Below are 25,867 nucleotides of genomic sequence, written 5' to 3'. Positions count from 1 at the left end.
TATTACTAACCTGAGGGAGACCCAGGACCCAGCAGCGTCTTCCAGTTCTCCAAGAATGAAGCCTGGTTCTTCAACAAGTGGAAGGTCAACACTGACACTTGAGTGCCAATCAATGCAATGCTGCTCCTTTTTTTAGGAGGAAGCCATCACACAAATTCTCGACCATATTTTTAGTGACATTTGAGGATGTTGCAGGTACACTTTATTACATTTTGTAGTTTAAAGAGCTTTATTAATGCAATAAATTAACTTTATACACATTTTTATATATTAAAAAAAAAACTAGTGAGGGATTTCAGAATGTTGTAGGCTTCATTAGAGCTTGGTCTCCAAAAACTTGTTTGAAAAAAGCAACATGTTCTTCACAGTGTTCTCCTAAAGGGCACAAGAAGAGAAAACGAGAGAATGAACACTGCAGCTCAAAGATGTGTATACTGGGGTTTAACTTATTTTCTTCCATAAAATACTTGGTTTTCCTAAGCTTCTGAATTGTCCTTTCTATTTTCATGCCATTGGGACACTGGTCAGGGACCTTCACAACCCCTAGCAAACCACCGTCTGCCCTGGGACACAAGCAGGGAAGCTAAGCTGTCGTGGCACTGAGTGCCGTCTGACACTACACTGAGCTAGTAAAGGTTGCTAGACCAGAAATCAAGTTGCATGTTCGTTCCCCACCGTAGATTTCATAACTTGGGTCATAAGAGTGATTTGCCAATGCTTCCTACATAAACCTGAAACATTAACATGCCCCAGGCCATTTTAAACCCTTAGCCACCAGTCCCTGTCCCGTTCCTGATTCGGGCATTCCGGGGGCCGCTGTGAGACACGAGCTGTGCTCAGACTGCCTGAATTGAGCCCTGGATATGCCTCTTCCCGAAACACTTCAAGCTTGATTCGGCACCATCAGCACACCGAGTTCATTCCTACTAACAGCGGGCTAAGGGTTATGCAGGCTGTTATGACTCTCTAAAAAAAGAACTTAAGATTTCTCCTGACAGCTTCTCACCCACCAGCTGCCAGTGTCCTGTTGCTACTGGGTCTGTGGTCGCCCCACCTCTTCTCGCCACTGCCGCCTTCTCACCTGGTGTGAAATTAGGTTTCCCTCGCAAACGCTGGTTTCGCTGTTCAAAAAACCGGAATATAGTATAGAAAAGCATGTTGTCTTCAGTCTGCTTCGCAGCATCTAAAAATTTCCGTGCAGAAATGTTGTCATGGCCGCCAATGCCCCGGATAAACCTCAAGGCAGCTAATACTTGGTGTTTGGAAAGAAGAACTTCTACTATTTCATCATTTGCTGTTGAAAGTCGCTAGAAAGAGACAAGTCCGTGTAAACGCAAGCTGCAGGAACAGACACGGTGATGCGATTGGAAACTAGGATGTAACTCACCTTCAGCATATCCAGAGACAGCTGATGAGCAGGAGGGTAAAAACTTTCTAGGGACAACAGCAGACAAGCCTGAAAGACAGATGTTCAAACTATTCAGCGTAAGATGTTGGAGGGTTCAACTGTCTAATCACAGAAGTAAAAATCTGGCCCTGGCTGGTTTGGCTCAGCAGTTAGAGCATCGGCCCTTGGACCAAAGAGTCTCGGGTTCGATTCTGGTCAAGGGCACGTATCTCCGTTGCAGTTTGGTCCCCGGCCCTGGTAGGGGTCATGTGGGAGGCAACCAGTCTATCTGTCCCTCTCACATCGATGTTTCTCTCCCCCTCTCTTTCCCTCCCTCCCACTCTATCTGAAGATAAATAGAAAAATATCCTCAGGTGAGAATTAATAAAACAAAAGTAAAAATCTGGTGACACATACCAAAGGCTTTGAGTCACTGAGGACATGATACTGCAAGAACTGGTGTAGCATATAAAAGAGGTTGTGCTGGACAAGCGTCTTGATGACAAGTTCGTGCAAGTAATGCTGAGGACAAACAGAAGGAAAGACATTTCCAAACCACTCAACTACAACAGACTGGAGGGGAGGTTGTCAAGGACTGCAGCTGTTCTAACTGATGAGTACAAGTTTCCATTCTTTTTTTTTTTATCCTCACCCGAGGACATTTTTCCATTTTTTGTTCAGATAGAGTGGGAGGGGGAGAGAGGAAGAGAGAGAAACATCGATGTGAAAGGGACACATTGAGTTGCTGCTACCTGCACGACCAACCAGGGCTGGGGACAAACTGCAACCGAGGTACGTGTCCTTAGCGGGAACTGAACCCGGGTCTCTCTGGACCACAGGCCAATACTCTAACCGCTGAGCCAAACTGGCCAGGGCACAAGTTTCCATTCTTAAGAGAAGTGGGTCAGCGTGCAGGTAAAAGAACCCAACTTGATATGATATGACTTACTCCAAGAACAACATGGTATGTCAGGAAATTGCTCAGAACTCTTAAGTCAGGAAGACAGACCCTTTAGCATATAAAGACTGTCATCTTTAGGATACTGACAGTGCTGTTATTTTTTCCACTATTCCCTGCTCTAACTTGGGACCACAGTGATGACTGGAAGGTACCTGTACAGGAATCTGAAACTGGTTAAGAGAGCGAATATATTCCATCAGTACGGCTATCACAAACTTATGAGGCATTGCCTATGGAAAAACAGAGATGGTCTTAGAAACACCAAAGAGTTGCAAAGGAGCTTACAATTCTGTTCCCTCCCCCCCTTTTTTCCACGTTAAACTGGCCTAGTGCTGTTTAGCTGGTTTTGTTCAAATCCCTCTAGAACCTCCCCCATCAATGATCATGTTTAGGCTTGAGTATTAGAAGCCAAACATCAGCACTAGGTCCTCACCCAAAATAATCAATTACTCGAATCACATTACGAGTTCTGGTTTTCCTCCGCTCCCTTCAAATGATCAGTTTTGAGACTCCTGTGTCCAGAAGCAGCTGATGAGCTGTGACTTACCTTCTTTTCCGTGAACGGCGACAAGACGTGGGTGTACATGTCGGACTGGTCGATCACAGCCTGGGTCCGCACTGGCCTTCTGAGCAGTGGACTGCTCCGGCTTTGTCCTGCTTCTACCGCCTAAGCAATAAATTACAAATGTGAACGTCACCCTCTTCTAGGTAATGGTGTGTTTGCAGTTAATCCAGAAAGACTGAATTTCTACGTGCTGTGAACCTCAAATCTGAGCAGGGGTGACACTTCCTTCCTAGGCTCTCTGGGGCGGAGTCTAGAAATAGAAAAGCTAGAGTTGGTCATCTTGAAAAGAACCACTGTTCACAGTGGGTGGAACTACAAAAGCATAAGTCATAGTTTTAAGGGACATCATCCTGCTTTTAACCTTAAAAACAACTCCTTAATTGTCTTAATCACAGACTACCTGGCCTTTGTTACCTAATAAAAATGAAATGGCTTACTGCATCTTTGTTTTATGAAGCCCTGATCTTAAAATAAGTAAACACTTGTATAATCTGTATCTAGATTTTTAAATGGTAAGTAAGGCTCTCAAATACTATTGAATAGGAAAGCTCAGAAAAGATCTGACTACTTCACCTAACTTCCAAAGCAGCCGAGATCAGTGCAGACTCTGCAGGAGCTGTGGGGGCGGCCTGAAGACCCACATTTCTGAAACACCCACATTCCAGATGGAGCACACTTCACTAGCAAGAGCCCAGGAGCCACAGAGCAGGGACACACAGAAACTGCCCCTGGGGTCAGACAACTGATACCACAGCCCAGCGCACTAGCAGCGGGACTGAGAGAAGGCTCTGAGAGCTCGGCCTCCCCCGAACCATGTCCGACAAGAGGGCCCCACAACTCCGAGGTCACTAGGCCACTTCAGCAGCCTGCATCCTCCTGTTATCCGTGATAGCTCAAGGTGAGTGGAGCTCTGGATTTCCTGTTATTGTTTCAAACCACTGATCAGCTCTTTTAAGTGAAATCAGTCATTCCACCGCTCCTACACTTTTTTCCTTGTAGCTTCAGAAGATACGATGCACTCACATTCCAGCACAACCTGGGAGTAAGCCATGTTGATTTTTCCCAGCTCTTCACAACAAACATTTAAGCCCACCATACAAAAAGCACAGTGCTAACATTTGATCACACTAACAGGATACTGGCTAAATTCCACAATAAATCTTATTTTTATAGCTATTACACTCTAAAAGGAAGAAAAACAGACATGGCAAATGAGTCTATTTCTGATTAAGTAAGACCAGGCTCTGGCTTGGCAGAAATGTGTATAAAAAAATGCAAAACCTAGGCTGGTTGGGCTCAGCAGTTGAAGTGTCGGCCCATGGACCAAAAGAGTTGTGGATTCGATTCCGGTCAAGGGCACGTACCTCAGTTGTGGTTCAGTCCCTGGCCCTGGTCGGGGTCTTGCAGGAGGCAACCAGTTGATGTGTCTCTTTCTCATATCGATGTTTCTCTCTCTCTTTCTCATTCTGTCTGAAAATAAGTGGAAAAATATCCTCAGGTAAGGATTAAAAAAAAAAAATGCAATGAGAACAATTTTATCTATAAAATAGAGGTAAGACCAAGGATCTATCTACATATAAGATCAAACAGATTAAAAAAAAAAAGGTGAAGGCATTGTGAGATACAGCCTCAAGCTAATGGGATGCAGGGACTCTGAACTTACTGTGGTCCCAATACATCATATTCTGTCTGAATCTTGCATTACAATTACTTAGAAATATATGGTAGAAGGCGGGGGGCTTCAACATGGCACATGTAACTTACCATCATGTAACTCTGCTCAGCGTCCAGGTACCTTTTATACTCGTGATTGAGCTTGTCAAATACAGTGGCTGTCATTGGCAGAGATGCTCTGTCTGGCTCACTCAACACTGGAAAGAATCAATGTTTGCACAGGTCAACCAACTTTATGTCAACTTCAGAACATGTTGCTATGGAAGGAAAACTAACAAAGGCTAGCAGTGCAAACATGCTTTTAAAGGCATTCAGAGAACTGGTCTAGTTTAGAGACCGGAAGCCTAGGACTCACAGGCCCTTCTGGATTTACTTGGGAAAAGTAGCGATGACAGGTGTCAGTAGAAGATTCTCAAATTAGATAATACGGAGTCAGTGACTTTGGATTCTGAAAAATATTTGTTTTAAAACTAGGGATGGGAACCCCTAACCCTCATGTGCACCCAGGTTCAGGTTTGCTTTCATGTTACTACTTAGTTACTACTTAGTCTGTTGTACCAAAGTCCCTACGAGTCATTTTCATGTCTAGCAGCCTTTACAGGGGCTTAAAGAACCCATCCTTCAGGTGAGGAATGGGGCTTCAGGCTATAGGCAGGCATAACGAGGTGGCCCAGCTCCCAGTACTGGTGCTGGGCAGCACAGGCTGGAATCCGACCAACAGGGAAGGAGTTATCCACCTACTCTGTGAACAGACAGACAGGATGACCATCTTGCATTCCTTTCTCTGGAGGAGGAAGTCCATCAGTCTTCCTTTATCTGGCAAGAGGTTTACTATGGGCTGAAGTTTCACTTGGAGGTTCCAGAGGTAACCTGGATTTAAGAGGCAGCAAGTTTAATTGTGTGACACAAACCAGAATACAAGCCCAAAAGTACTGCAAAGCAGTCAATGGCTTTTTCTTACAAATCAAAGCAGTCTAGGACATTCGGGACATGCCTGACAACAGAAGGACTGACAGCCAAACTACTGCACGGATTCATTCCTTGCAACAAAGTAACCCTCTACAGATTGGAGGTGGGTCAATGATGCACTCCCTAAGTAAGGGGGCAGCAAGCTCTTCAATGCGCTCAGAGCAGCTCCCTCCCCACACCTAGCCCCTTTTAACCTTGAAGGTGGAAAAGACTTGAACATGTGGCATTAACTCCAGTCCCGTACTGTTGTTTCTCCAGCACTGGCTCATTAGAGAAAGGTAGTTGCAGAGGACTTCCACAAATCCATTCATCAATCCATGAATTTCCTGAATACCCACACACCATGTAGGCAGGCACAGCCTTTCTCAACTGGGGCTCCACCAGAGAATTAAACACTACATTAAGAATGATATGCCCTGGCCGGTTTGGCTCAGCGGTTAGAGCGTAGGCCTGCGGTCTGGAGAGACCCGGGTTCGGTTCCCGCTAAGGGCACGTAACTCGGTTGCAGTTTGTCCCCGGCCCTGGTTGGGTCGTGTGGGTGGCAACCACTCGATGTGTCCCTTTCACATCGATGTTTCTCTCTCTGTCTCTTCCTCTCTTTCCCTCCCACTCTATCTGAACAAAAAACAAAAAAATGTCTTCGGGTGAGGATAAAAAAAAAAGGAATGATCTGAATGATCCTTTCTCAATTCTCCCATGGCTGGTACAGACCTCGTACCATTCTGCATGGAAAGGTACGAAGTAAATTCATTCTATAGGGTGGATGCTGCCTAGAGCATTAGGGCTAACTCCTTAGGAATCCCTGTGGGGCCCTGGCTGGTTTGGCTCAGCAGTTAGAGCATCGGCACGTGGACCAGAGAGGCTCAGGTTCGATTTCAGTCGGGCATGTACTTCGGTTGCAGTTTGATCCCCGGCCCTCGTCAGGGGATTGGTGGGAAGCAACCAATCAATGTGGTTTCTCTCACATCAATGTTTCTCTCTCTACCTCCCTCCCTCCCACTCTATCCAAAAATCAATGGAAAATATCCCCTGGTGAGAATTAAAAAAAAAAAATCCCCAGTGGGCAAGGCAGGACAATACTCATATAACTAAAGACTAGTGGGTGGCAGCCAATCGATGTGTCTCTCTCACATTGATGTTTCTCTCTTCCTCTCTTCCTCCCGCTCTATCTGAAGATAAACGCAAAAATGTCCTCAGGTGAGGATAAAAAAAAAAAAAAAGACTAACAGAGAAAGGACTCTAATAGATGCAAGGTGTTAAAGGATTATCAAGGAAGAAACAACTAACATCCCAAGGGAGGCTTCCCCAGCAGGGGGAAAACAGGAGCACCCCTCAGGACACAGAGGGGCAGGCACAGGTGGGCACATGGCAGGAGATGAGGGCCCTGCACACCGGCAGGGCCTGGCATTTCAGAATGGACAGACATGAAAGGGTTTAAAGCAGGGGAATGGCCATTCTTAGTTGTTTTGATTATAAAAGTAGTATATGTTCATGATAAAATATATACATAGTACAGAACAGAATATAAAGTGAAAAACAATCCCACTCCCAGGCTGAGGGGAGAGGCTATTTCTCAGAGATTAACCTTGAAAATGTCACTGGCTACTATCATCCAAAGTCAAAAAACACTATTTTCTCTCTAACATGACAGTCATCCCCTCTGACCCACCTTGGCTTGCGCTGATGATGATGTCAGGTTGAAAAACAATCCAGGATGAAGAATCTACATGTCATAGGAAATTCTAAACCAGACAGATTGAAACGAAAGGCACACCAAGCTCCGATGAGCACTCAGCCTTGCCCATGCGCTGAGGCTACTCTAAATGCCCGCCCCTCGAGGGTAAGAAACCTCCCCACTTTGGCTCCTGAAACGTTGTTCCCGGCTGCTGAGGGCAGGGCTTCAGGACCCTCTTAGACAAGAGGGTGAGGGGTTAACAGCTTCCCTCTGCACAGCACCATGCCTTTGTCAAGGATACAGAGTTTACACGGGACAGGAGACTGGCTGGTCACAGGAGCAGGACCTACGAATGGAGAAAACAAGTGTGTGAGGACTGATGATGTGACCAGAAAACGCTGCCAATACTAGTACTTAAGATGTAAAATGTCATACTTACTTTTATTTATATATTTTTATTGATTTTTAGAGAGGAAGGGAGAGGGAGAAAGAGAAACAGCAGTGTGAGAGAGAACCATCAATCGGCTGCCTCCCACACACCCCCTACTGAGGACTGAACCCACAATTTGGGCATGTGCCCAGACAGGGACAGAACCAGCAACCTCTTGGAACATGGGGCAACGCTCAACCTCTGAGCCACACTGGCCTGGCTAAAATGTAACACTTTCAAAGCCTTCCGTAAATGTTTATTCACCTATAGTTCAACAAGGACGAAGTGACTGTCATGTCCCACTGGTAACATGTAGGGAGGAAGGGGAAAGTCAAGAACAAGCCAAGAAAATGTCTTCCAAGGAGGGGAAAGCATGTCATTCATTTACACATGCACATTAAAGAATAAGAAATGTGCCCGGCCAGTGTGGCTCAGTGGTTGAGCGTCAACCCATGCACCAAGAGGTCACTGGTTCGATTCCCAGTCAGGGCACATGCTCGGGTTGTGGGCCAGATCTCCAGTGGGGGCATGCGGGAGGTGGCCAATAGATGTTCTCTCTCATCAATGTTTCTATCTCTCTCTCCCTCTCTCTCTCTAAAATCAACAAAGAAAAAAAAAAAAAAAAGAAGAAAGAATGAGAAATGTACCTGGACAATTCCAAATCAAACAGATAATTCACTGAGAATGTTTCAGATAAAAGTGTTTTGGTTTAATTAGCTCCATCAAATAACTTAATTTAAATAATTAAACTACATAATTAATTCTCCACTGTACACAGAAGTAGGTCCAGGCACAGAGATCTGGTCTGGGAAACAGACCCCAAAACACCTCATGACAGGGATTCACATCCAGGTTACACTCGTGTCAGGAAGGCAGCACAGTGAACTTGAGACATGCAGCCCTAGAGACGAAACATTATTCTCAGTCCTGTGCCAATTACCCAGGTCCAATCAGAAGACCCTTTTTAATCAGCTGGTTGGAAAAGGTAGTAATTCTGAACAGACTCCCCCAAAAGAGAAATGGGCCCCATCAGATGAGCTAGAGCAAAGAACACTTGCATTTGGAAGTGAAGAGTAAAGGTCTCACGCGAGGGCCTCAGCGCTGGCTGCCCATCATGCCGTCTCAAGTGCTCTCAGGTGAGACCAGAAGGCGCTGGTTTTAAAGCCCCCCAGGTGATCCTAATATGAAATCAGTGAGAACCACTGGTCAAAGAGACCAACACAGGAGCAGGAGTGAGGGCAACTGGCACTCCCCAAAGTTGCTGGTTTTAGCTTTCGAAATAACCCAACAAGTTCTCCTGAATGCACACCCTGCCACAGCACAGGGCGGGCAAGATATAAACATGCTACAAGCTTGCAAGGGGCTTACGATCTACAGGAAAACAAAACAAAAAGGCATTAACCTTAAAAATGCTTTACCAACCCACAATGCAGAAGCCCAGAGATTCAGGGACTCCTGAATTCGTATTAATCTTAGTCTTGGCTACTGCTTTGACCATACCTGACATTAGCTTTCTTATAACTAACCAATTAGCATTTCCTTCTAACTAGTCCTAAACAACTGGAACAGAGTTGAGTTTTAAATGTTTAGAGATGTTTTTCCCCCAATTCACCAGCAGTTACCTTCATGACAAGTGAGCACAGATACTAGATAAATCATTTGATACAATCTATTCTCGCCTGGCAGGTGTGGCTCAATGGATTGAGCATTGTCCCATGGACTTTGAGGTCCTGGTTCAGTTCCTGGTCAGGGCACACACCCAGGTTGTGGGCCCAATCCCAAGTTGGGGGCATGCAAGAGGCGGCCAGTCAATGTTCTCTCTCATCAATGTTTCTATCTCTTTATCTCTCTCTCCCTCTCCCTTCCTCTTGTGTCTAAAAATCAATAAAGAAAAAAAAAAAAAAAAGAATACATTGCTACCAGATTTCCAAATGTGTACCTTCTATGGTTTACACACTGAAACTTCAACTAGCTTACTCTGTACTGCAGTCTCCTTTGACAGAGCTGGGTATTTTTTGAAATCGATTAGGCAAAGGCAAAAGAAACCAAATCTCCTGAAATCCTGACCACATTCCTTCTCAAACTTCCTGCTCCCACTCTTCAGGGAGGAGGGCTGATCTAGAACAACAACCTGAGAACCACAGCCATAAGCACTTACTGTGACCATCAGGAGAGAATGCACTCGTCGTCATAACTGTGACACAATGTAAGAAAGATAAGGAAAAGTGATCCTGGGTTCAAAGAGCCATAGTTGCCAAATTTAATCTCAGGGTTACAGAGCGCAGGCAATCAGAAAATGTCAAGGGCTTGCTCCACATTTTAAAATCTTTTAGCTTCAAGGGGTAATCACAACTCTCCACTTTAAAACACAGAGAAGGGAAATCATTCTATTTTCTTAAGAGGAAGACCCACTTATCTTATAAAATATATTTCACAACGGCACAATTTTAGCTGATATAATCAATTATACAAAAAAGAGCCACTTAGAAAAGCAAACAGATCTGGGACCCTCTGCAAATACTCGTCATTCCACCTTGAATGTGACCCCAACTACACGGTGACTCCCTTTTACCTGCCACGGGGATCTGATAGGGCTGAATGGATCGAGCGGGAAGCACGGGGTGATGGAAGGTAACGGTGCCATCAAACTCTCCCCTTAGCTTGATATCGAATATTACCGATGTCTAAAGTGGAGAAAATGAACAGACTATGAAGCCAAAACAGATCACAGGCTGGCTTAATGCTTTCATCACCTCTTGTCCTGCTATTTCAGATTCCTTTAGTCTGTCTGCATCCCATCCCTGGTTGTACCTTCCGAAAGACTTGACTGTGACATTACATTTTACATGTTTACCTATAAATATTCCTGACACTTATGACATGCTTCCTTTGAAGAGTGCTGACTGATTTAAGCAGATCTTTATGAGTCACAGCATCTCAGAGACATGGGTGTCCCCATCTTCCTTCCAGGAGCCTGGGAGAGATGTAGCTTGTCTACCAACAGACTCCCAGCTAGGGGCACAGAAAATGCAGGACCCGTTCGAGTTCTTTCTCTCGGTTCATACAGTCATAAAACTACTACCCTTCTGCTCACAAAGGAAGTGCAGGGCTCACGTGACAGGGGCTCTGCAGAGAATTCCCAGCTTAGTGGATTCAACCAAGTAATTATTCCAAAGTCAAATGTCCTCATGTATTCTTCCCTGGAATAGTTTTTAATTATCCTTAATCAACTGATACAGAATCACTGTTTTTTCTAAACTATCCAGAATACCAAACCCATTTCTATCTAGAATTCCAAAACTTTTAGCATAAAAAGCACTTTCTAGTCTGCGTTCAGAATGTTTCATCAATTTTCATAACTCTCGTAAGCAACCCTAACCTGTACCAACACAGACAGACCGCGTACCGCGTACCTCTGTATCCTGATGATGGACGACCACCAGGTTATCCACCACATTCAGGGCAAACTTCCCCGTCCGACTTAACTTGAGAATGTGCGTCTTTTTACACGCGCCTTCTCTGTAGGGTGACAGAAAGGTCAAAACATAATCGGCAAGCTTTGGTGCACATTTTAAACTCGGAGAAAGAGGGAAAAAGCATGAAGCATATACCGTGGTAGATGGTAGAGGACCACCTCTGCCCCTGTACTATTGGAGGTCCGAGAATGATGCCTCAGGAAGAGAACATACAGCTGGCCGTAGCTGATTGGAGAACAGAGAGACATAAGTCACACTTGGCTGTTTGAAATTCCTCCATTGTCAATGCTGAATCATACTTAAGTACATCATGAAATAATCACTTCATGGGTATTTTGTAGCCAACAAAAATGTTTGCCAAGCAAGTGCAGTTAAAAAAAAAAAAAGCCTATTATAAAGTGAAGTGAAAAGAGGGATGCAAAACTAATTATAGCTTGACCATAATATTTTAAAAGAAAAATACAAACTAATACATAATATCCAAAAAACTGGAAATACATGTTGTTACTAACGATCCTTGAGTTTATAAGCAAGGTCCATTTTCTTTTCCTCTTTGTGTATTTTCCAAGTTTTGTACAACGAGTACATTCCTTAATCACAGGAAAATAGAATCACTCTTCATTTCTAAGCCTCATCTAATAAATGTGGTGTGACCAATTCCTGCGTGTACATTTTTATTCCAGTGGTTAACACTGTGCTGTTAACCTGCCACAGGAATGAGGAGGGGACCAAAGGAAAGGGAGTGGGTCCCCCACCTCCACTTTGGCCAGGATTGCTCTCATTTTTCTAAACCAGGATGCCACAGATAGCCTTTGAAAAAAAAAGGGAGGGGGACAGTCTAACTTTTAAATATTTTTAAAGTTTAAAAACCACTGTTCTAAGCCACAGAAGTAATTTAGAAGCAAAATTTTGATATTTGTTGAATAGGGTTATAGGTGGTTCTTTGTATTAGTTTTACTTTTGCATGTTTGAACTTTTCATAATAAAGTTTAAAAATTAAGATATCAGTATTTCCAAGTGAAAATATCCTGTCCTATATAAATAATTCAGTTTCATGTTTGTTAGATAAAAAACTGACACTATGTTCTTTTTAGAACAATTAGGATAGATTTTTGTTAAGAAAATAATAGTTGATAAGCTTCAACTCAGAGAATGAAAAAAAAATTCTAAAATGAAGATACCCAAGAAATAAATTGGTTCGATGTTCTCATTTTTATCAGATTAGAATGGTGAAAAAAACTTTTCCCAAGACGAAGCTAGTAAAATAAAAGAATGCCCAGAAGACGGCATTCCTAAGATCCATATTCATAAGTCTAGGGACTAAGCAGGGAAGGCAAGTCCCTATTGTGTGGTCCAAGGCTGCTTAAGGAAAGGGCGGCCCTGGAGTATTTATAACACACTTCTATTAGTTGCATCACTAAAAGCAATTACAAAAGGAAGTCTCTCAAAAGACAAACATACATCGTTGCCATCGCAATATCTCTCTCAGAAAGATTCAGTTTAGTGGACTTAGGCGCAGCTGGTAATTCAATCTCAAACTTGGGCAGTTTTGACATAGTGCCAGCCTGTTGGGGGGAAAGAAAGTTTTAGGAAAAGTTTATTAAAGCCCTCTGTTTTGCATGCCCTACATAAAATCATTGAGGATACACACACACTGTCCCTGACTCACTCAACAGGTCTGTTCCCACAATATGAGTCATTCTTGGAGGTGCCGGGATGGTACCGTGCGCCCTCTAGTGGTCAGATGCAGCAAGGTTATCGTTAGAGGAACTTGTCCCTTTGAAGAACTAGTTGGCACTTCAGGTTGTTAAAGAACAGGGTAGGAAGGGGGAAATAAATATTTTTAAAAGAGAGGCTTACTCTTACCCTGAAATAAAAAGGCTGCAGCACGTTGCCAAGGACTGTGGTAGAGAGCAGAATCACAGCACTCTCAGGACAGTACATGTACCAATTCACATTGATATTCTGGCTCTTCAGGAGTTTCAGATTTCGTTTCTCTGGTAATACCTGAAGCAAAGTTCAAGAAACAGAATCTTCATTAAAGAACAGCAAAATGTCAGAAGACTATAAATTTTAAAAATTATAAAAAGCAAAAAAATAACAAAAAAACCCAGTAAGTTAAATAGAAAAATATTATTTTTTACTTATTACATCTACTACTTATTGATCTGGGCGCTTACTGCTTTACAAACCTTGGCTCTCACCACGCCCGAGGGGTGGGTGTCACTGGTATTTGACAGAGGCTCAGAGAAGTGAGGAACCTGACACAATGACAGCTGTGATCTGGGCAAGCCACTTCTCTGCAAGACCCGGTCTGAACCCGCACATTCTCAGGCACCATGCACCACACAGCAGCAGCATCTTCACTCATCGCGGAAACAATTCGAACAGACTCACACCCCAGAACCCCGAGCACTCATCAGCCACAGGCGGCCTGCAGCATCAGCCTTCCGCCTGGGCTCTGTCGACTCCACTTCCCGATGTGTCTGGGAGCGGCCCCCTTTTTCTAACAGATGTGTTCATGAGACTATGAATGCAAACTTATTCAAAGCAAAATTTAACATACTTTAAATGCTCTGATACATTAAGGAATACTGTATAGAGCCCAAGGCATCAATGCTCATAGAACACTAAAATGAAGAACTGAGGTGGAAGTCGGGGATGAGTTTCTTGATAAGTCAGGTATAATAATAAGGATGTGCTAGAGTCCTCTTTCTAACATTTCTTTTTGTTTATCTGGGGGAAGGCTGTTGTTTTTCTAACTTATTTCTTAAAGTTCTGAAGACCATCTAGATGATCTGATATACATTTTCCACTACAGAGAACAGAAATACATACTTTTAAATGATTGCCCCAGGGGACCCTTTTATAAAGCAATCAATCCTTTCCCTATCCATGCTGTCACATACACAAATTCTATTTCTGTGAGCATAGGATTACTGTGAAGTTTTTTCTTTCTGCCAGTCATTACAAAGGTTTGAATGACAGCCCTACAGCAAAACACCATGGCGTTAACATGTCATGTTTGCTTATAGGTATATTTTCTCCAGCCACTGATTCTAAATTATACTGCTTTCAACAGGTCAACAAAATTAAAACCTGAAAGGATCCTAACACTTCCTATACCAGCTCCACTTACAGATCTCAGGAGCATTCTCAATAGGTTAGGCAGTTGGAACATGCATCGAGATAAACAATCAACAGAGTGAAAGGCAACATACAGAATAGAAAATATCTGCCAATCATCTACCTGATAAAGGATTAATATCCAAAATATATAAAGAACTCGAACAACTCAACAACAAAAATAAAATGATCAATTAAAAAAATGGCCAAAGGACTTGATTAGACATTTTTCTAGAGGATATGCAAATAGCCAAGAAGTCATAAAAAAAAATGTTCAATATCATTGATCACCAGAGAAATGCAATCAAAACCACAATGAGATATCATCTCACACCCAGAAGGATGGCTATTACTGATAAAACAGAGAACAACTAGTGTTGGCGAGGATGTGAAAATGGAACCCTTGTGCACTGCAGGTGGGGATGTAAAATGGCATGACTGCTGTGAAAAACAGTATGGCAATTCCCCCCAAAAATTAAAAATAGAATTGGCACATGCTCCACCAATCCCATTTCTGGGTATATACCCAAAAGACCTGAAGAGATAGGGTCTCTTCAAGCAGGGTCTTGAAGAGATACTTACACAGCCATATTCGTAGCCACATTATTCAAAGAGCCCAAAGGTGGAAAGCAACCCAAGTATCCATCAATGTATAAACTGAAAAAAGTAAGTGTGTGTGTGTATACACACACACACACACACACACACACACACACACAATGGAATAGTATTCAGCCTTGAAGAGGAAATTCTAACACATACAACAATATAAATGAAACTTGAGGACCTATACTAAGTGAAATAAGCCAGTCACAAAATATAATTACTGTATGATTCCACTTATGTCTAGTACTTATAGTAGTCAAATTAATAAAGTAAAATGGTGGTTACTAGGGGTTGAGGGAAGAAGGAAAGGGGAGTTATTTAACGAATAGGGAGTTCAGTTTTGTAAGATGAAAAAGTTCTGAAGCTCTGTTTCATAACAATGTGAATATACTTAACACTACTGAAAAATAGCAGTGTTCTTTTAAGATGAAGAGGCAGTTCACAAAAGAGGAAATACAAATAGACAATACACAAATGAAAACACACTTACCTCTCTAGCAATGAAAAATGTAAATTAAAAAGTCTTTCCACCTCTTAGATTGGCAAATATCTACATACTGAAAATATCCAGTTCCAGCAAAGGTGTGGAAAATGGAGAGTCCTACAGTGCTAATGAAAGTGCAAACTTCTGGCCCTGATGGTGTGGTTCAGTGGTTGAGCATCGACCCATGCACCATGAGGTCGTCAGTTCAATTCTCAGTCAGGACACATGCCCAAGTTGTGGGCCGATCCTCCAGTGTGGGGCATGCAGGAGATAGTCAATCGATGTTCTCGCTCATCAATATCTCTCTCTCTCCCTCCTCTCTCTCTCTAAAATCAATAAAGAAAAATTTTTTTAAAAAAAAGAAAAATTCCATTGATGTAGTGTTGCAAGATAAAATAAAGGAGATAGCCCTGGCCAGTTTGGCTCAGCGGTTAGAGCGTCGGCCTGCGGTCCTGAGAGACCCGGGTTCGGTTCCCGCTAAGGGCGTGTACCTCGGTTGCAGTTTGTCCCCGGCCCTGGTCGGTCGTGCGGGTGGCAGCCACTCGATGTGTTCCTTTCACATCGATGTTTCTCTCTCTCTCTCTGTTCCTCTCTCTCCCTCCCACTCTACCTAAACAAAAAATGGAAAAATGTCCTCGGGTGAGGATAAAAAAAAAATAAATAAATAAAATAAAATAAAGGAGATACAGATGTATTTAAAACATAAAGAAAGAAATACAGTTGTATTTAAAAAAAAAAAAAATTGTGCAAACTTCTGCCCCAGCCAGGTGGCTCGGTTGGTTGGACCATCATCCCGTGCACTGAAAGGCTGTGGGTTCAATTCCCAGTCAGGTCACATACCTAGGCTGCAGATCCAATCCCTGGGTCGGGGCACATATGGGAGGCAACTAATCAATTGATGTTTCTCTCTTTTATCTATGTTTCCCTCTCTCTGTCTCTCTCCCTTCCTCTCTAAAATCAATAAACATATCCTCAGGTGAAGATTAATATAAAATAAAAATTTCAAACTTCTGGAAGAAAATCAGCAATATCTGTTTAGCCTCACCCAAGAATATAAAGAAATGTTTATAAATGTGTTCACTGGAGACTGTTTATAATTACAAAAAACTGAAAATAAGCCTAATGTTCATAAACAAGGAATTGATTAAATAAACTACTACACCCAAACAGCAGAATACAATTCAGTTAGAATAAAATGTGGAAAGATGTCCAAGACACACTGCAAAGCAAAAAAAAAAAAAAAAGCAATAACAAAAGTTTATATATAGTATTCCCATCTTTGTGAAAAAGATGTTTGTGTGTGTGTAGAAAAAAATGGAGGTTTATGCACCAAATTGTTCATAATAGTTATTTCTAGGGACTATGGGGAACTTTTATTTTCCATATAACTACATTTTGGTAATGTTTGACATTCTTTTTTTTTTTCCTCACCCGAGGACATTTTTCCATTTTTTTCTTTTGTTCAGATAGAGTGGGAGGGAGAGAGAGGAAGAAAGAGAGAGAGAGAGAGAAACATTGATGTGAAAGGGACACATCAAGTGGTTGCCCCCCGCATGACCAACCAGGGCCGGGGACAAACTACAACCAAGATATGTGCCCTTAGCGGGAACCGAACCCGGGTCTCTCTGGATCGCTGGCCAACGCTCTAACTGCTGAGCCAAACCGGCCAGGGCAATATTTGAACATTTTATAAAAAACATGTATTACTTATAATTAAAAAAAAAAAAGAATTTAAATCCAACCAAGAGACTAAAGTTCTAGAATCCCAAAATATCAGTTTAGTGCTGAATTCACAAAGCTGCCAAACTGCTATTATAGACCTTTTGTTATCCGACAGGGTCTGGGCCTGGAGCGGGTCTGCCTTTGGCCTGATGATAGTGTGTGGATTCTTGACTTCTTGTAGGAAAGATTTCACAATACAAGTCCCCGTGATTTGATAGTATGTTTATTAAAGCTGAGGACAGTGAAACACAGGAAGGGCTTAAGGTAGAAGCAACAGGAGAGGAAACGTCAGAGAAAACGGGGGCCTTGGAGACAGGTTCAGGGGATAACCCTGGGTCTAGCTGCCACTGCCCGCTGCTCCCCTGGTGGCAAGTCTCATGGGGTCCCTTAGAGTGTAGGAGAAAAACAGCAAAGGTACAAAGCATGGGCGTGCTCTTTCAAGAGTGTGCAGTGGCTCCTTTGCCTTGAGGCTTTTTATCTCCCTTTGGCCACTGGAATCAAGGGGAGGTCTCAGGTAAGGGTCTCAACAGAATATTCATTAGCTTTTCAGGTGTGTCCTTCAATATGATGATTCATCAAAATGTGTGTTCAGAGGGGCCAAGGTCATTTTCTGGTTAGTTTTATTATAAAAGAACATTATTGAAGAGAGACTGAGACTGAGGCTGGTCTGCCCCGGGGCAGCCTGGAATATGCAAACCATTTGCTCCTATATGTCCTTGGTGAGGGAATACAAAATCTTGTGAATCATTAACTGGATGTAAAATGCTCAGATTGTTTGGCCTGTTCAATTATTTTGTCTCAATTTCCCTTATTCCACCTGTCAAGGAATCTCCCTAGCCTCTTACTATCCTGCCTCACTTTCTCCAGCAAACATAAGTGACAAATATACCTGGTAAAATTCGATTCCTTGATCTGTAATGAAGACAATTTCAGTGGAACTGGTCCAGCAGAATCCTAGTATGTTGGCATTCTTGGTCTGAAAAGAATTATAGAAAGATTTTTTTAAATTAATTTATTTTTGTTACAGATGTTTCTCCTTTTCCTCCCATTGACACCCTCCTCTTCCATTCCTACCCCCTCCCCTGGCCCCCCACGCCCCAGCATTGTTGTCTATGTCCATTGGTTATGCTTATATGCATAAGTTCTTTGGTTCATCTCTCCCCCCACACACCCCCTCCTCTGAAGTTTGTCAGTCTGAACCCTACTTCTATGTCTCTGGGTTTATTTTGTTCATCATCTTATTTTGTTCATTATATTCCACAAATAAGTGAGATCATGTGATACTTGTCTTTCTCTGACTGGCTTATTTCACTTAACATAATACTCTCCAGGTATTATGTCGTCTCAAAGGACAGGAGATCTTTCTTTCTTACAGCTGCATAGTACTCCACTGTGTATATGTACCACTTTTTTATCCACTCGTCTACTGATGGACACTTGGGCTGTTTCCAGATGTTAGCTATTGTAAATAGTGCTGCTATGAACATGGCGGTACATATATTCTTAGATTTTTTTTAATTAATAAGAAAAACAAAAGCTGAAAATACTGTATGTATTACTCTTTAAAAATTTTTTAATCAAACTTTCTTTTAAATACAGTATTCCCAGATTTTCACCTATAACACCTCATTGAAGCACCTGAATCTAGTTCCGTCTAGTCAACAAAACAGAAGGAAATGCAGCAAGGTAACTGACCAGCACTCACAGACATCAACTTCTACCTTTAGGAACCAAAGGTCAGCTGACATCTCTTGGTCAAACACGTTATAAAAACCAGCGTTATAAAAGTATAAAGGCCTATACGTTCTCAGTGAGTGTTGACCAAAATAGGGTTGAGGGCCTAGAGCCCACGCACGCCCAGCTCACTTGGTGAACAGCAGTGAGTGCCCTGAGCCTGAGGGCAGACAGGGCTCTGACAACCACACAGAGGAACTGGAGGCCTGCGAAGGGTTGTTATTTGGCAGATGTGCCTTTCCCCGCGGAGGAGCCCACCAAACTCATGTAGCAAAACCATTATAAGATGCCAAACGCCATCCCTATCCACTGCCAACGTCTGCCAGTTTCCAGTGCCACACTGCCACTTTTAGCTGAGCCTTCTCTAGCCTCGTTTATTATACCCAGCAAATCTAAATGACATGAATTAGAATCTACACCTTGGGAAAGAAAGAAGGATATGACAAGGGCAAATCAAGGAAAGAAAGCATCACCAAGAAAGACCTCCTCTTCCACAAACCTCCAAAGAGGCGACTACGAAAGGAATCCAGAGTCTGATCCAGATGTGCCAACCCAGAGAAGTGCAGGGGTGGCAGGAAGATGACAGCCACCAAATACAGACACTGTCAGGTGTGTACCATCCCCCATCCGTTTAATCCTCCCAACTCCAAATTTAGATGAAGAAACAGGCTTGACACTTTTTAGGATTTGTCCAAAGTCACAGCGCCCACAGGCAGCATATCTCAGCACAAAGCACAGTTGGCCTCCCAGACTGTGCTGTTACCACGCTACCCGGCATCTGCCCAGACTGTGCCGTTACCACGCTACCTGGCATCTGCCCAGACTGTGCCGTTACCATGCTACCCGGCATCTGCCTCCCAGACTGTGCCGTTAAGCATCTGCCCAGACTGTGCCGTTACCACGCTACCCGGCATCTGCCCAGACCGTGCCGTTACCACGCTACCCAGCATCTGCCTCCCAGACTGTGCTGTTACCACGCTACCCAGCATCTGCCCAGACTGTGCCGTTACCACGCTACCCAGCATCTGCCTCCCAGACTGTGCTGTTACCACGCTACCCGGCATCTGCCCAGACTGTGCCGTTACCACGCTACCCAGCATCTTCCCAGACTGTGCCGTTACCACGCTACCCAGCATCTTCCCAGACTGTGCCGTTACCACGCTACCCGGCATCTGCCTCCCAGACTGCCTCCCTTCTCTACCGGGAATCTGCCCTGCCTGTGCTGTTACCAGGCTACCCAGCATCTCCACAGCATAACTGTGCAGTTGAATGCAGACCAGATGGAGAAGGATATGAGCCCATACCTTGCACTCCTGAGTGTATTCCAGCTGAGAACTATCCGGGATAAAATTTGAAAACTCCTGAAAAAAACAAAAAAACACAAGGAGAAACTTGGATCGGGCAGCAACCTACTTTGAAACACAACAGACAAAAGAAAAAGACAAATAAACGTAAAAGGTGATTAGAAAAAAAAAACTGACAAAAAACCCAAAGACAGGATAAATGAAAATACCAATTTGGACAACCTGCCTCCTTAACCGCAGCACACTGAGAAATTAATTTTTTAAAAAGAGTTACTCCAAATATTCAGTTAGGGTTTAGAAACTGATTTTGAAAATTCACTCCTCAAATGGTTGATTTCAGAGAAATGTGCTGCTCTACATTTTGTAAGAGGGTTTCCAAAAATTTTAGCAATTAATACTGATGGAAGAAAAGAGGATTCTGTCTCTTTATCAACAGTTTTTTCTACTTGAAAAATGCAATGATGACTGTAAAGGCTAAAATGCCAACAAGCTGCTCCAACTTTGAAGATCTGTTCCTATTAGATTAAGCATTCAAAGATAAGAAAAGTGAATGAAGTGAATAAATGGAGTTACTCCAGTAAGGGTAATTCAGAAAGCAGCCCAAAATATCAGCCACATAGTCTACGATGCTAGCTATTAATCCATACAAAAGATGCCTGAGGTTCCAAATTAGTTCAAGTCAAAAATGACACACTAAGGTCACAAGTATTTATCCATTCAAATGTCCTTCAAGAACTCCAAAGGCAGCATAATTATAGTTTTCATGACATTAAAATAATAAACGGTTCCTTTAACACTGGATGTTTGCAATTCATTCTCTTCCAAATGTACTTCTAATGTCCTTTGTTTATACTATATTTAAAGATGTGTCTTACCACAGTCTTTGAGGTCCTCTGAACAGCTAATATCTTATTTTCTAAGGAAAACTTAATGCACTTCACTTCTCCTTTGTCTTCCATTCTTTAAGAAGAAAGAGTATGTTAAGTGTTAAATTTAATAACTGAACTCCAGCTTCTATCATTTTGTGAGAAGAAAAAAAAGACAAGTTAAATATTCAGGAAGCAGCAAATCTTAGTTTAAAATTAAACTTATGTTCCTGAAGCTATGGTAAAACGTCTTTTCAGAAAACAAAATCCAACTAGCAACAAGCTGCTGGAGAAATGTACGGCACTGCGGTCACAAGCACCAGAAAGACTGGGACCACCTGCACTGTCACGAGAATCCTTTTAGATGAATACATATATACAGGCACACCTCATTTTACTGGGCTGTACTGCACTTCACAGGTGATGCACTTTTTTTTTTTAATTCCTCACCCAAGATTTTTCTATTTATCATCAGATAGAGTGAGAGGGACAGAGAGAAAGACAGAGAGAAACATCGATGTGATAGAGCCACATTGACTGGTTGCCTCCCACATGATCTGACCAGGGCCGGGGATGAACCACAACCGAGGTACATGCCCCTGACCAGAATTGAACCTGCGACTCATAGGTCCACGGGCCTACGCTCTAACCACTGAGCCAAACCGGCCAGGACAGGTGTTGCACTTTTGAAAGATTGAAGGCAAGACCCTTCACCAGCAAAAAGATTACAACTCACTTTATTCTGATACTCGACTGCGGTGGTCTGGAACCAAACCCGCCATATCTCGGAGGTATTCCAGTACACACACATAACCACCACAAATTACCGCCTTCTCTCTCCATTGCTCTCACAGAAAAGCTTTTGAAACATTAGTGGCCTCTTTCCCATTCACTACTCTATGGGCTAATATGGCCCCATCTACAATTCTCACAACCATCTCAAACAAAGGAAAATCAAGAGATGGATTACAGAGGGGTGTGAGGAGACTTTGGGGGGTCTGGAGTATTCATTATCTTGTTTATGGTGATGGTTTCATGGATGTACAAATATGTCAAAGCTTATCAATTACATAAGTTATATATATTCAGTTAATAATAATTTTATAGCAGTAAGGCTATTAACAATAAATAAAATGTTTTTAAAAGAGGATACATTCAGTATCTTTCCCCTCAAACCCTACTGAGCACCCAAATAGGGACCATTATGGGCTCACTCTCATTTTGACCACCAAGTGCCTTTGCGAAATACCAGTCTACACTGCCTTCAGTTTGGTCTCCACCATGCCTGGCTCAGACTATTACAATCACCTCTTAATGGTGTCCCTGACTCTGATATGCTTCCAACCAATCCAGCCTCAAGCCTACGACCAGTGTGATCTTTCCAAACACTTATATGATCATGCCATGCCCCACCTTACACATTTTCAGTAACAAGATAAAGCCCTAATTCCATAGCAGAATAGATAAGGTTCAAGCTAACCCCCGCCAGTGGCCACACCACCACCCTGCCTTCCTGCATGGACACCTGATCTTCAGACACACAGACCTGGAGTTCCCCAAACACCATGCTTGCTCCCCATTGCATTTGGTGTTCTTTCCATCCGGAAGGCCTCCTCTCTTCCCCACTAGAACTAACCCATTCAAGCTCTCAAGTTTTGCTCAAAGACTACCTCCTAAGGCCTTCTCCTTCCTATTCCCAAGATAAATGCCACATCTTCTCTATGTTTTCACATTTTTGGTACACCACTTGTCACAGTAAATAGTATCTGTCTCCTACACTAAAGTTATGCATTCTCCAAAAAGGTGCCAGGCTAATTCAAAGCATTCACATGCCTGATGCCTGGCACAGGCACTGCAATCAGAGTTTGCCCAACAAATGATTCATGATTCATTTTCTACTTCAAAAACTATTTCCTTGCCCTGGCCGGTTTGGCTCAGCAGTTAGAGCATCAACAGGTCTCAGATTCAATTCTGGTCAAGGGCACATACCTCGGTTGCGGTTCAGTCCCCAGCCCTGGTCTGGGTCACGCGGGAGGCAACCAGTTGATGTGTCTCTTTCACAGTGATGTCTCTCTCTCTCTCTGTCTCTCTCTCTCCCTTCTCCCTCTCTTCCTCTCTCCCACTCTGTCCGAAGAAAAATGGAAAAATATCCTCAGGTGAGGACTGAAATAAAAACAAAACTGTTTCCTCGCCTGGCCAGTGTGGCTCAGTGGATTGAGCATCGTCCCATGGACAGAGGTCACGGCACATGCTCGGGTTTTGGGCTTGATACCCAGTAGGGGGCATACAAGAGTCTGTGAATCAATGTTTCTTTCTCACATGGATGTTTCTCTCTCTCTCTCTCTCCCTTCCTCTCTCTCTAAAAAACAAAATCCAATAAAAACATTAAAAAAAAAAACAAAAAACCTAGCCCGGCTGGTGTGGGTCAGTAGTTGAACAATGACCCATGCACCAAGAGGTCACCAGTTCAATTCCCAGTCAGGGCACATGCCCAGGTTGTGGGGCCCAATCCCCAGTGGGGGGCATGTAGGAGGCGGCCAATCAATGTTCTCTCTCATCGATGTTTCTCTCTCTCCATCTCCCTTCTCTCTCTAAAATCAATAAAGAAAAAAAATTAAAACAAACAAAAAAAAGCCTTCAAAACATAAATTTTAGAAAAACCTGTTTCCTGCCCTGACCGGTATTGTGCAGTGGTTAGAACACTGACCCATGCACCAAAGGGTTATAGGTTCGATTCCCAGCTCAGTTGGGTGCATTTGAGAGGAAACCAATCAATGTATCTCTCTCACATGGATGATTCTCTCTCTCTCCCCCAACCTCCCCTCCCTCCCACTCTCTCTAAAAATCAATGGAAAAAATGTCTTCGGGTGAGAATTAACAAAACAAACATATTGTTTCCTGCCTGGCCAGTGTAGCTCAGTTGGTTGAGCCGTTTTCCCATGCACCAAGAGGTTGCAGGTTCAATTTCGTGTCAGGGCACAAGCACGGTTCTGGGCTCAATCCCCAGTAGGGGGAGTGCAGGAAGCAGCCAATCAATATTTCTCTCTCTCCCTTCCTTTCTAAAATCAATAAAAAAGTATATTTTTTTTAAAAAGCAACTTTCTACTAAAAAAAATAAAACTGTTTCCTGTCAGCACAGGCCAACTGCAAAAAAATGTTTAAGTCACCACTGAATTGAGGGCCTACATTGTACTTTCCCCTTCTGTAACCACAGGAATTAAGGTGACTAAATAGTTTATCATCCAAATTGAGATACTTCTGAAAGTGAAAGGAGCTGCTATTCATAATTATACTGGTTCAAGTCGCATAAACTGGGACACCCAGTCACCTTAAGTACAGTCAAAGGTGGGATTTTCCTAATATACATTATTACCTGAAAAATACTGACCCAGGAATCCCCTCTGGAAAGACCTGAGCCTAACGAGGAAATGAAGGTACTCCACCCTTAAGAAACAGGAAATGGGCACATCAATAAGTACTGACCTGCTAATTTCAAGAACCAGGAAGTAGATGCCCTACTCGGGAGTGTTTGGTACCCAAATCAACAAGGGACTATTCCACATATTTTACCCTGACAAAAAGCACTAGTATGTGCCAGCAAGGCTGCACAGCAGGTGTCTGCTTCCCTCTCCCTACTGACTCGGATTTATGCGCGCGTACACACACACACACACACACACACACACTTCGGACTTCTTAAGGGAGGCAAAAGACAAAATTTCAAAACCACCTCCGGAATGAGAAACAGAAAAACAGCATTTACATGCTTAATTTATTCTGAAAATGTTATACTGGTACCTAAATGAGATGGGGTTCCTATCATCTGGGCCTTTAACTACCACCCCAGTAGCTCCACCAGATCGAACAGCAAAAACCTGAGAGGGAAAAGCAGCAAGGTTAACCGCCTGGACAACATACCACCTACAAGTAAACATTCCTGCTACACCCAACCCTTGGTTCTAAACCAACGCTGCACATATCAATCTGTGATGCTTGGTGTTCATATGAATTTTAAGAAACGAGAGTAGAGACCAAAACGGTTGCCAATGCTAACTGTGCAAGACGGGGTCGGAGGTCCCCGAGGCTCCCAAGTTTTAATCCAGTTTGGCAAAGGCGCCGCTTAAGCACACCCTGCTTTTCGCCCCTTTCCAAAACTCCGACTTCTCGATGTCCAAGACCAACAAAAGGTGCCGGGAAAGGACTGGCGTGCTAACAGCCGACCGCACCGGCCAAAGGGCCCTGGGTCGGCGGCGCCGGCTCGGGTCCACCCAGCTGTCACTACGGAGAAGAAAGCCCCGGCGCGGGGGAGTCTGGTCCCTCGGCCCACCCACAGGAAGGCGCCGGCGCCGGGACGCGGGGGAGGCCCCAGGCCTGGTTCCCGGCCGCCGGCCTGGGCGCGGGGCGACCTTGGGGCGCGGGGGTCGGCAGGCAGGGCGCGCCCGGCCGCGCGGGGGCGGAGGCTGCGGGCGGGCCCGGACCTGCTTGTTGGCCTCATCGAAGAAGACGCAGTTGACGGGGTTCGCCTTCTCGAAGTGCACCGGCCGCTCGCACAGCTCCAGGTAATAGTCCTCCTCGCCCATGGCGGGCGCCGCGGCGGCGGCGGGGGGCCCGGGGATGGCAGCCAGCGTGGAGCAGGGCGACGGCACCCGGCGCAGGGGCCCGGGGAGTCCGGCCAGGCTGCGGCGGCGATCCGATCCGGCGGGCGCGGAGGCGGCTTCCTGGTGCCACGCCCCCACGCCCTGCGCACGTGACCCGCGGCCCTCGGCGCTTAAGCCGGCGACAGCCGCCTGGCCACCGCGGGGCCCATCAGAGCAAGAGGCTCCTCCCCTTTCCGCGGGGGCGGGGTCCCAGGGCGGCACCGAGTCTGGGAGCGGAGGCGGAAGCCGGG

At 44.0% G+C, this 25,867-nt stretch overlaps 1 protein-coding gene across 5 annotated transcripts; it reads right to left on the bottom strand.

Moving 5' to 3' along the window:
• Positions 1-215: 215 nt before the first annotated feature.
• RMC1 (regulator of MON1-CCZ1) lies at positions 216-25,661 on the bottom strand. 5 transcript variants are annotated; one of them, XM_036245706.1, is made up of 20 exons: positions 25,458-25,661; positions 24,778-24,854; positions 20,989-21,073; positions 20,114-20,170; positions 17,965-18,051; positions 13,004-13,144; positions 12,599-12,702; positions 11,273-11,362; positions 11,075-11,180; positions 10,234-10,345; positions 7,533-7,577; positions 7,226-7,279; positions 5,329-5,457; positions 4,678-4,784; positions 2,896-3,015; positions 2,501-2,578; positions 1,805-1,909; positions 1,388-1,456; positions 1,082-1,307; positions 216-375 (listed from the first exon to the last, which is right to left on the bottom strand). In XM_036245706.1, exons 1-20 carry the CDS (start codon positions 25,557-25,559, stop codon positions 296-298), a joined length of 1,974 nt encoding a protein of 657 aa, XP_036101599.1. In that variant the 5' UTR covers positions 25,560-25,661; the 3' UTR covers positions 216-295. The 5 variants fall into 5 exon arrangements, with proteins under 5 accessions (XP_036101599.1, XP_036101602.1, XP_036101600.1 ...); XM_036245709.1 differs by lacking the exon at positions 1,805-1,909 and having other exon boundaries at positions 268-375; positions 25,458-25,586; XM_036245707.1 differs by lacking the exon at positions 2,501-2,578 and having other exon boundaries at positions 268-375; positions 25,458-25,586.
• Between the last annotated feature and the right edge of the window lie 206 nt (positions 25,662-25,867).

Source organism: Molossus molossus, unplaced genomic scaffold (genome assembly GCF_014108415.1).
Source record: "Molossus molossus isolate mMolMol1 unplaced genomic scaffold, mMolMol1.p scaffold_m16_p_6, whole genome shotgun sequence".
NCBI classification, from domain to species: Eukaryota; Metazoa; Chordata; class Mammalia; order Chiroptera; family Molossidae; genus Molossus; species Molossus molossus.
The sequence above is the reverse complement of the archived record's forward strand: the minus strand, read 5'-3'. Positions and strand labels throughout refer to the sequence as shown.

Excerpts from the sequence above, each read along its gene's own strand:
- RMC1 (XM_036245706.1), bottom strand. The coding sequence starts at position 25,559 with ATGGGCGAGGAGGACTATTACCTGGAGCTGTGCGAGCGGCCGGTGCAC. Across the intron at positions 13,145-17,964 it reads AAGGAATCGAATTTTACCAG|GTATTACCAGAGAAACGAAA; the intron begins GTATATTTGTCA and ends ACTTTGCTTCAG. Across the intron at positions 1,910-2,500 it reads AGTTTCAGATTCCTGTACAG|CATTACTTGCACGAACTTGT; the intron begins GTACCTTCCAGT and ends GTTTGTCCTCAG.